Source organism: Populus alba, chromosome 11, assembly GCF_005239225.2.
Source record: "Populus alba chromosome 11, ASM523922v2, whole genome shotgun sequence".
Classification (NCBI taxonomy): Eukaryota; Viridiplantae; Streptophyta; class Magnoliopsida; order Malpighiales; family Salicaceae; genus Populus; species Populus alba.
The window spans coordinates 22,938,527-22,949,737 of record NC_133294.1 but is presented as its reverse complement, the minus strand read 5'-3'; the positions used below and the strand labels follow the sequence as shown (position 1 = coordinate 22,949,737).

The 11,211-nt window shown below is 36.0% G+C and overlaps 2 protein-coding genes across 4 annotated transcripts; one reads left to right on the top strand and one right to left on the bottom strand.

The window, feature by feature from the left end:
- Window positions 1-599: 599 nt before the first annotated feature.
- LOC118029472 (uncharacterized) lies at window positions 600-4,580 on the top strand. Of its 2 annotated transcripts, none has more exons than XR_004684174.2 (7): window positions 600-954; window positions 1,896-2,043; window positions 2,368-2,559; window positions 2,847-2,975; window positions 3,253-3,422; window positions 3,697-3,844; window positions 4,197-4,580. XR_004684174.2 is itself a non-coding variant. In XM_035033372.2 (7 exons), exons 1-7 carry the CDS (start codon window positions 714-716, stop codon window positions 4,272-4,274), a joined length of 1,089 nt encoding a protein of 362 aa, XP_034889263.1. In that variant the 5' UTR covers window positions 603-713; the 3' UTR covers window positions 4,275-4,580. The 2 variants fall into 2 exon arrangements, 1 of the variants encoding a protein (XP_034889263.1); XM_035033372.2 differs by having other exon boundaries at window positions 603-954; window positions 3,714-3,844.
- Window positions 4,581-4,818: 238 nt separating this feature from the next.
- Window positions 4,819-10,740, bottom strand: LOC118029471 (WPP domain-associated protein). 2 transcript variants are annotated; one of them, XR_004684173.2, is made up of 6 exons: window positions 10,532-10,740; window positions 7,493-9,907; window positions 7,011-7,137; window positions 6,003-6,104; window positions 5,337-5,494; window positions 4,819-5,241 (listed from the first exon to the last, which is right to left on the bottom strand). XR_004684173.2 is itself a non-coding variant. In XM_035033371.2 (6 exons), the coding sequence occupies exons 2-5, from the start codon at window positions 9,826-9,828 to the stop codon at window positions 5,432-5,434; spliced, it is 2,628 nt and encodes an 875-aa protein (XP_034889262.1). In that variant the 5' UTR covers window positions 9,829-9,907; window positions 10,532-10,740; the 3' UTR covers window positions 4,819-5,241; window positions 5,423-5,431. The 2 variants fall into 2 exon arrangements, 1 of the variants encoding a protein (XP_034889262.1); XM_035033371.2 differs by having other exon boundaries at window positions 5,423-5,494.
- Window positions 10,741-11,211: the final 471 nt, after the last annotated feature.

Below are 11,211 nucleotides of genomic sequence, written 5' to 3'. Positions count from 1 at the left end.
CCTCAACTCTTGCTGACCGTTGTGTTATTGAATCTCTTTGCCAGAAGAAGCAGGATTACATGAGTCCCCAATAGGCCAAGACCATGGGAGCTGGCAATGGGGCTATGGGGCCAATATGATTTTTGCGGTTTGAAAAAAAATAAATTTTAAAAAATTATAAATTATATTTTTTTCTTAATCCATACAAAATCATGTTATATATTAATTACTAAATATTTTTAAATACATAATCACATACATAATAAGAACACAACGCGTAAGCCTCATCCTTCACTTGGAAATAGAAAGAGGGGAAAGAAAGCATGTCACGAGAGGCTCCACGTTGGGACATTGGTTGATCTTAGCTTTACTAGCTGCTGCTGCTGCTTCATTCTGTCCATTTACACAAATTCAATATCTCTTCCAGCCTGAGGTAGCAAGAATCATCAAGAAGAAGTCAATTGGGTTTAAACTCTCTATCCTCCGAGTTGCTCATCTTAAGAACTGCTTGACCACATTAAACATATTGGACTAAGTTGTAAATGTTTTCATAAATAAGTGACTAAAAATAGTACACTCTTTCTCCGTATCAAACAAAATCCTGATGTCAAAGTCTCCGTTTTTCTGGTTAAAGTCATCGTTCTCTAACTTGTATTTCTTTCCTTCATAGCTATTCTTTAATCTTTCATTTCAAAAGAGAGAGAGTGTTAGAGAGATATTTTTCTGTTTCTACGATGAATAATTATGGGGAAAGCAATGGAGATTCAAATGTCCATGAAAAACAAGTTGAAGGTCATGATCACTGTGAAAATGGAGATGGGTCTGATAATAGAGTCATTTTGGGGATTGATGGTGGGACTACTTCAACTGTTTGTGTCTGCATTCCTTTATTTTCTTCCTCAAAATCCCTCCCTAACCCTACTCCTATACTTGGACGTGCTGTTTCTGGTTGCTCCAATCATAACAGCGTTGGAGGTATTTTTGTTGTTATTTTTTGTTACCCTTTTGATTTTTTTGTGTTTTTCGAATGGTGGATATATTGGTTGGTGTTTGATTTAGTTAAAGTTTGAATCTTTTTTTGTTTTTGATGTGGGTTGTTTTGGGTTTGATTGTGGTGATCATTAGGTTAATGATTTTTGGTGAGTTTTTATGATTTGGACTGACCCAGATGGGAATTTGGTTGAATTTTGGCTCTTTTCCCTTTAATCCGACTCAAAGTTTGGTACTTTATGGGGAAAAAAAAAGAGGAAAATAAAAAAGGAATTAGACCTTCACCATATAATCTTCGGAGATCTGGTCTTAATTTTTTTTGTCATAATTCCCAATTATTTTGAGTTCTACAAATTGGAGTTGATTTGGTACCAATGCTAAGCTATATGTTTTGGCCCCTGGTTTAATTGATTGTATGTTTACACGGGGAAGTTTTTAGAGTAATTAAGCTGCTGTAGAGTGGACTTTTCCCTCTGATTAATGTCTTTAATGTTTGTGTTGTTTGCCCAACACTTGAACTCACTTTTTTGAGGTTGCTGATCTCTTAGCTTTGCCAATTGTCGCCTGGATTTTTTTATTTTTTTTTGTTGATCAACTTGATTTGTTCATGCTTTCTTTTGAGAATAGGGGTTCTTGGATGCTTAAATGAACTTCTAAGTTGGTAGTTTTTAAGATTTCTAATGCATAATGTTTGTTGTATTCTCTGTATCAGTTCCAATATGGACGCTAATAATCAAAATTTTCTGATAAACCTTCAATTATTATAGCCCTATGTCATATCCTTTATGTTCTCCACACCATTTTTGAATACATAAATATAATATCAACATCCTCTCACATTGTCAACGTTGAAGAATCAAAATGGCAAAACATTGTTTCATTTTCTTTGCTTTTTTTAGTTACTGTTCATGTATCATATCCTACAGAAACTGCTGCCAGGGGCACATTGGAAGAGGTTATGGCCGAAGCCCTCTCAAAATCAGGTTCTGATTGGTCAGCTGTTCATGCTGTTTGTTTAGGCGTTTCTGGTGTTAACCATCCAACTGATCAAGAAAGGATACTAAACTGGCTAAGGTTTGCTTCGGAGTATTACCTAGCACCTTTTTTTCTCACTGTGCAGTGACCTGACTGGTGGAAATTGAACATAAATTCTATACTTTTTCATGTCTTATAAGAGCCTATTATTGTTCATTGTGACCTTAAAATATAATCTTGTTGCTTTCATTTCGCCTCGTGTTTTAGTTGGAATGTTCCCAATTCCATATAAAATATTTTTCTGCTTGTGGCCATAGATTAACCCGCACCATTACTACTTGCTTCTTATTTCCCTTCTCCTTGCTTATTACCAATGAATTATTTGTGGGTGTCTTGTTCTGAATCAGTGCTCTGTTTTTACAGAGAAATATTTCCTAGCCATGTGAAGTTGTATGTTCAGAATGATGCTGTTGCTGCTCTTGCAAGTGGGACCATGGGAAAGCTTCATGGCTGTGTATTAATTGCTGGTACGGGGTGCATTTCTTATGGATTTGCTGAAGATGGCAGAGAAGCTAGAGCTTCAGGTGCAGGACCTGTCCTAGGTGATTGGGGGAGGTATGTGCTATGCACTCATTGTGTGTTTAGTTCTTTGCCTAATGTAGTCAGGGTGTATGAGATAGGTTTGAGTTGTAGTTTCCTTGTCTCATCTTAAATAATCAACAGTTTGAATGCTAATTACTTTGTTTTCTGAAAATAACAATAGTGTTTTTTTCTTTCCAGTGGCTTTTAATAGCTTGAGGTTTTATAAAAAGAAAATTGCTTTGTTAATCGATCATTTGCTAGACAGTCTTCTTACCTTTTCAAGTATCGTAATTTTTTTTTAGTGATGTGTGATAATGCAGTGGATATGGAATTGCTGCAAAGGCACTGACTGCAGTAATAAGGGCTCATGATGGTCGTGGTCCACAGACAATGCTAACAAATAAGATTCTGAAGGCACTCAGTCTCTCATCTCCTGATGAACTTATCGGGTATTTGTTTTAAATCTAGTCATCATTTTTATTTTCAATTATTGGTTTGAACTTTGAAATTTGAAATCAAAGTATCCTTCATTGTCTGTGTTTCCTTTTCATGTTTTTTCCTTTCTTGTTTAATTTCCTTTCCCCTTGCATATATGTAACCAACAAATGGTTTAAAGCACGTGATATTTAGTATTAAATGAAATGGCTATAAGAGAAATCCTGCTCCTCTAAAGCCCCCTGATAATCATTCGGTGAACTGATGCCTATCTTTTCATTGGTTTTTTAGGTGGACTTATGCTGATCCATCTTGGGCACGCATTGCAGCACTTGTTCCAGAAGTGGTATCTTGTGCAGAAGCTTGCGATCAAGTAGCAACTAAGATCTTGGTCGATGCAGTCCAGGACTTAGCTCTAAGTGTGAAGGCTGTTGTCCAAAGACTTCATTTGTGCGGTGAAGGTGCAAACCTGATTTGACTGTACTCATTTAAAATGTTGCTCAAGATAAACATCGTTTTCATATAAATTTTAGCACTAGGTGGATCCCTTGTATGAACTCAGGATGCCTAAACTCTGGGTTATGGTGTTCTTTAGCCTTTATCGCAAGTTGATGTGACATATTCCATATAAACCATTCTAACAATAATAGGAATGCAATTTTGGAAAGCTATCTAGTAAAGCATGTCTCTTGTCTTTTCTTACCTTTTATTTTCATGAACTTAACCTTCTTAAAGACTTTTTTTCCTTGCAGATGGAAATGGTTCTTTCCCTGTTGTGATGGTTGGTGGTGTTCTCGAAGCTAACAGGACTTGGGATATTGGGAAAGAAGTTATGAAATGTATTCAGGAGCAGTTTCCTGGGGCTCATCCCATTAGACCACAGGTTAGCATCGACTCACTTTTTATTCTTGAAGCATTCATTTCTCAACGAATTGCAAAACCTGATTTCAAGCCTTGCTTTCATTTTTGTCATATTTAACCCTTCCCCCCTGTCAAATCTGAATGCATTGAACCAAGTTGCAACTGATTTTAGTGATTTACAATTAGAAGAGCAATGCATAACTTTCTAAACTATAAACTAGAAAGGGATCACTAGGGAAATTTTCGGACTAAATTGCACTTTAATTCAAAGCATGGCTTGTTGGTGTGGAGGTACTTGTCATGGTGCAAAACGAACAGTTGTCTGATTTTTGGGAGTGGGATGACCAGTATTGATTCTTGTTTTGAATATTCAGGTGGAACCAGCGGTTGGGGCAGCGTTGCTGGCCTGGAATTTCTTGATGAAAGAATCAACAGGGAACTCCCATAGCTGACTGGTTCCGTTTTAGGGTGCTGAATTATCTACTGTACAGATCAAGATAGAGGAAGGTTTCTTGGAAATAAAATGTATTTAGTGAAATTCTTATGTGCGTTCTGCCTTCACTTGAGGAAAAAGAAAAATGAGAAGCAGCTACTTGTTCATGATTTAACCCATGGCACCTCCATTTCATTCTTAACTTCCACATGTTTTGGAAGAATATTTCACACTTGTTCTCCCCATTTTTCACAATTGATGGTAAAAGCATTTAACATGCCTTTTTGTCTGCTTGTTTTTCAATGTTTATTCCCACCTTTTGCCCTCCATTGTTTGATCTAGCTAGATGCTCCTGTGTCCAAATTTGCTGATGTCTCGAAGTATTTATATTTCTGATTGCAAACTAATTAATATGATCCCACCAGCATGTTGGTAAGGAAATTGCTTAAGATATTCATTAGTTTTGATTAGGAATCACTTTTTGATGATTCCCAAAAAATCTGCTTGTAAGGGATTTCTTTTCTACTTGGGATAACAGCTATCGTATCTCAAGAATGAAGACAGCTGAAAACTTGCCTACCAACTAGCAAGAATGATTCATTAACTGCAGAAAGACCTATACATTAACAGGCTGTAAACCTATGGTATGATAAAACTATAATCTATGTAGGCAGAATGGGGGCGGGTGAACTGAAAACTGTCGATCACAGAACCAGTCTGTGATTCACTGTTACTAGCAGTCCAGAACCAGGAATGTGGGACCATTCTGTATCACAAAAACCAAGTTTTCTAAAGTTGCCTCGCCTCTCGTTGCGGGCGTTTGGGATGCCCCTCCAAAGGCCAAGGGGGTGACTGCATCCCTTTCCTTCTGACACCAAAAACTATGAATATGTTTTTGGCTTTCCACTTTGCAAGAGTTTGAGGCTTCAATGTGTTGTAGAAGGCACTTGGCACTTGGCTCACTATGCAGTATCATCTGAGGATATCTATAAAATGCACCAGAAAATCTTCATAAATAATCATCAATTTACTCCACATACAGAATGCTATGTTTAGGTGACAGCTTGAGCTAGGAGCATACACCAATGGCCTTTGGCTCACTTTCATCTTGCCATGTCCCAAAAGACAAGATGTTTAAGATGGAACCACCTAATTTGGAAACATTACCTTGTTGGATCAAACTGGTTTCATAGATTCTCCATTCAATTCTCTTCTAACTAGCTTTAGAATCTCAGTAATCTGCAACAAAAGAAGTAAACGGTTAATGAATGGATGAATCAAAAATTAAATGTCTTAAGGGTATTGACTGGGTGTCTTACAATATTAGCATTGTATAACCATGAAAAACATCATTTTAAATTAGGCAAGGTTGATGTGCAAATGTTCAATAATCAATCTATTTTGTGTTCGAATCTATTCATGGATTACTTCTCATTTTACTAGTTTCTTCATGATCAAAATTGAAAATTTTGAGTGGCTGAAGCCTGAATGGAATTCATCCAACATAGGGAAAGTTGTAACATTTACTTCTATGCAATTTCAAAACAAAACATGTAATGAACTCTGTGCAAATATTAGTCACCAGCAATTATGCAAAGAGTTGTCTCCCCCTCATGTCCCACTTCGCAACTTAAAGAAATAATCAAATTCAATCACACACACACACACACAAATTAAAATGAAAGCAAGCGAACACAAATTAATTCCAAATACATTAAGTGTTATGCAGAAGAAAAAAGCATCTTACTCCAGAATAATGTTTCAATATTGGAGAATAATGATCCAGTGCTATGTATATCTTTTCAAGGAGGCTTAGAAGATTTTCCACCTCATCGCCCAAAAGATCAACCTGAAATTCAGACAAAAAAAATCCAGTAAACTAGTTAAGAAAAATGAAAAACACATATCAATACACATTTTTTCAAGTTCATGCGTGTACATTTTCATGAAATTGGATTAAAACTTAAAGAACCAGGGGTCACTGTGAAGAGTTGAGCAAAGGATGCATTGAGCATTGGAAAAGATCACCCAAAATTACAAAAAATATAACTGATTCACTGAATATACTTATTCACAAAAAAAATCAACCTTTGAAATAAAAAGCTCCGTCCTCTTAAATAGCAGATAATCTTGATCACATAGCTATGGGAGTATGAAGCGGGAAAAAAATCTCCCCAATACAACTCTCTGCGCTATCTTCTTTTACTCCAACAAATAAAACTTCAAAATCTTTCCAAAAGGAAAAAGATTTCCAGGGTTCCAATTTTTTTCATTAATTCAATTTATTCCTGTCTTTTTTTAAAAAAAAAAAAAAAAAAAAAAGTCCCTGGTGGTTCTCTAACACCAATGAGCATGTGAGTCATGCCTTCTCTATCCATTAAACCAGTGCATTAACTTCTATCCTATATATTTTAATATTTTGGAATATAGCATGAAAACTGTATCCAAACATTAATCAGAAACGACAACCATTCCAGAAAAAAATATAAAAAGCTACTTCCTCAAGTAATGAAATAATGAAATAACATAGTTCAACATATGGACATATACACCACCGTTTAAGTTATTGGAAATATGGACATATACACCACCGTTTAAGTTATTGGAATTTATCTCCAAACCAGTAAGCATAGTGTATGCAAAAACATACAAAACAACCAATACATGTGTTCTGTAGAGTGTAATTTGTTATGAGATGATGGCAAACCACTAAAAGATATGATAAGTCTTGCAAAGTGTGAATTCTAAGGCATACCTCAGCTTCAGCCTTTTGAAGGTCAGAACCCCTACTTTCCAACTTCTGCTTGTACAGAAATCCCATTCTCTTAAGTACACCAGCCTTCTGAATAAGAGAACCTGATTGCGAACTAAGATTTTCCAGCCTGCAAAAAAGCCATGTATTGTTATGGCTGGTTTCTAATCAATAAACTTATTGTCTACTATGCAACAATTTTCAGTCAAAACATCATCCTCTACAGCATAATAAACTCTTTCAAGCTTTATAGGTTAATGATCTGAAAAAATCAGGTAATACAAATACAATGGGGACATACCATTTCCCACATGCATAATCTATATATTATGAATATGTGCACGCATTAGTGTAGTTTAGGCTTCATTAAGCATTTACGGTTACCATTCTAAAAAGAATACCCCAATTTGTGTCCACACCTCAATATAAATTAACATATGGGACAATAAAACACTCTTATATCAAAACAATGGCAATGTAAGCACCTCAAGCTACTCCTTTTGATTTCTTTTGTGGCTCTGCTTTCAAAATCAGTAACTGCTCTTGATAATCCGTTGACAAGAACAACTATTGAATCCAGTTGCTCCCTGTGCTCTGTTTCTCTTGCTTCAACCAATGATTGCTTCTCTTGAGAAACAGCAAGCAGCATGCTTTTCTCTTCAGTAGCTTCCCTCAAGTTCTCAGTCACTAGCTGAATCTTCTCTTGCAACTTGCTAATCTCCTCTTCACAAAGTTTGTTTTTGTCCAAAGCCTCGAGCAAATCATGTTTAATGATCTCAGATTCTTCACTGTTTTGTGAAATTAATAGTCGCTGCTGACTTGTCTGAGCCCTTAAATTGCCAAGCTCTCTAGAAGCCAACTCTAAATTTTCCTTCTCCTTTTCCAACGCATCTGTTGATTCCCGCACTAGTTTGTCCTTCTCTTGAATTGTTGCTGTTAGCAAGTGTATATCTTGGTCTAGTTTTTCTTTCTCTGCAATGCTCATTCTTAATGCCTTTTCTTTTTCCATAGCTTCCATCTCAAGCGTCAATCGAACTTTATTTTCATCAACATATTTCTGGTTCAAACTACCAAGTTTCTCCTCAGCTTCCTTGAAGGCCTCTTGAAGACCAACTTCCAACAGCCCTTGTGTAATAATAGACTCCATATCTGAATCTTCAATTTCCAATTTGCTAGCAGATTTGGCATTTTGAGCTGCTTCTCTGAATATAATTTCATAAATTCCCTCCATGAAATCATACTCCAGGTCTGATTCTTTAGTGAAGCATTTGATCTGGCCCATGAACTCCTTGAGAAGTATTTTATACAGATCTTCACTGATTGTAGTTTCAACATGTGTATCTTCTATTAAACTTTTAAGATTTGTGATTATTCTCAACAAGTTTACCTCTGTCAGAGAATGTTGTGACATTTTCTCAGTAGCATCAGAAACTTGTGAGGAAAGGAGCTTTATTTCCCTTTTCTTTTGTGCAAGCATGTCTCGTAGTTCATGGTTTTCTAAACGAAGGGATTCAAGTCTGTCCTTCATATTGTCAAGACTCTCTGCATTGTTGCTCACTGAAGGCACTTTCTCATTTTCAACAAGAATGTCATCCAATTTCAAAATGACTTCAGGGATCTTTTTCCTCAGTATGTCTAAGTCCTTATCCTTCCTCACGGGCAAAGAAGATCCCCTTTCTTTTAAGTACTCCCTCTTGAGGCTGAAAATTTCTTCCGTCATCTCTTGCACTTCTGACTCATGGTGTCTCTTCATTTTAGTCATCTCAGTCTTGAGATAATGAAACAATTCTTCCCTGTTCATGTGCTTTAGTTGGGCAGCTTCCAAATTTTCTGGCATAGTAATTATAGACTCATCATGATTTCCATTTGAAACATGATGACCTGAAGACTTCCGGTGCTCAAGGGAACCATGAGAAATTAACTGTCCGCTTTCAGATACAAACAGTGACTTTGCGATGGCATCCAATTCCTGACGTAAACTCGAAAGCTCTTTCACCTTTTCAAGCCAACTTGCACTTACATTGCCAAAAAACTGGGTATTTTGATCCCACAAACTCTGCTCAAACTCTTCTTGGAGACCCCTAATACAATTCTGGATAACCAGCCCTTCAATTTCTGCTTGAAACTCCTTCTCCTGCTGCCACTCAAAGAGTGATAACTTGGAGAAACGGACCATATCATCTGTGTGTTTGTAGAAAGAGTCCAGAGTAGCTCCTAGATCCCCAAGCATTCTGTCCACATCACTCCATTTATCAGGCACCTTTGCTGGAAGAATACCACTCAAACCCACAATTTCAGAAGCTGAATTCCTCCTCATAGAACAGGACCCTTTAACCTTGTGAATTTCTTTCTTGACCTTCTTAAGCTTCCCTTTAACTGCAATTTTAAGATTTTCCAAAGATTCTTGTAACATAGCTTGCTCCACAAATGTATCTGAATGGGTAGAATAAACACCATTTTTTCTATATTTTTGCTCTTGGCACATCCCTGAACACACAGATTCATTTTCATCTGCGCCCAAGTGGTAAAGATGCAATTCTTCCTTCAATCTAGCCAACTCGAATTCTTTCTGAGCAATCTTCTGCACTGCCTCTTGTTCAACTGCAGATACCATGCCCTTTATGACCGAATCACTAACCATTCTAGAAACAGTCAATCGATCCTCAATATCTTCCCAACACAAATCAAAATCTTTAAGTAGATCAGCGCCTAGATTCTCACTCTCCTCTATGCCATTTGTGTGCTGGACCATTGTTCCATTGCATGAACTCATACTAACATCCATAAGAGTAGAATTCTCCAAAACCTCTTCACTCCCCATCCACTCTCAACATAACAACACCATCAAAACTCAATTTGAACAGACCATCAATCTCAATAGGTTAATAAACACAAAAACCCTGCAAAATTTAGCAATGCAGCAAAAGAAACTTTTAAGAAAAAAAAAAACCAGAAAAATCTACAATCAGGCAATCCACAAGCCAATACCCAAAATCCATTTTTTACTCGAGTTACTGCAGAGAGAATTCAATGAATGAATAAATAAATAGAAAGAAAGAAATTTTCGAAGCTCAAAGTGCTCCATTTAACCATAACCCAGAAAACAAAACAAAACACAACTCATCTGAGACTAAGCTTATTGCAACTATATGAGCTTATTTTAAGTAGAATTAAAAATTACTCAGGTAAAAATCAAATCGTTTCTACCTTATTGGCAACAAAAACCAAAAAGCTTCAAAACCCAGTTCATTAAAAAAACAAGCTAAATCTAACTGAGCTAAATTACAACCTAAAAGCATCTTGCTTGAGCTTAAATTAACAATTCAAATGACAAAAATTTAGTACTTAAAAAACCTAAAGACTCAAACTTTTCATTTTCTTTCCTCCCATTTTCTCAACCACCATGCAAGACCAACAAGTGAAGTATAAAACCATGTTAAAAACAAATTTCACTTAAGCTTAATCAACACTTCAAATCATTAAAAAAAAAAGTGAAAATACAAAAAAAAAGAAGCAAAACTTGCCTGTTTCTTGAAAAACGTAATACGTGTATTGAATTTCTTGTCGATACTGCTGTAGAAAGGCAGTGTCTTTCTCTCTTTTTGTCTCTCTTCTGTGTGTTTTTTGTTTTAGGGTTCTGTTCTGTTGATGTAAGAAAATAAGTAGAGATGGAGAGAGAGAGTGATTGAAGGGGTTGATTTGGTGAGAGCGGGAGTGGAAAAGACAAAAGTAATTTCAACGTTTTACAAGTATTGTCTTCTTTACACAGGCTGCCCTTTTTTTGTCTTTTGACTTCTCTTTTGGTTGAGTATATGAATTTTGTTTTGTGTTTTTTAGAAATTTTTTATTTTTGGTGTGAACAGAAATGCTAATGTGTATTCTCAATTTGGCTGTATTTGTATTTTGGGTGGAGGCAATTGGATTTGATTTTTATAGATTCCTTTCTTCTTTGATGGCTGTTAATGGTCATATACTTTTAATAATTGATATATTACAGTCTTCAATTATTGAATTATTATTTACATCCTTATTGAACCACTCCAATTTGAGAGGTTGATTGGAGACTTAGGTCAACCGTCTCCTAGATTAGGATGTGCGTAAAAAAAATTCAATCCAGGATTCTCCCCATTTTATCTTTTTTGAAAATATAGTTAATTTTGTTTTTTGAAAATATAGTTGGAGTTGGTTTTTAAAATATTTTTTA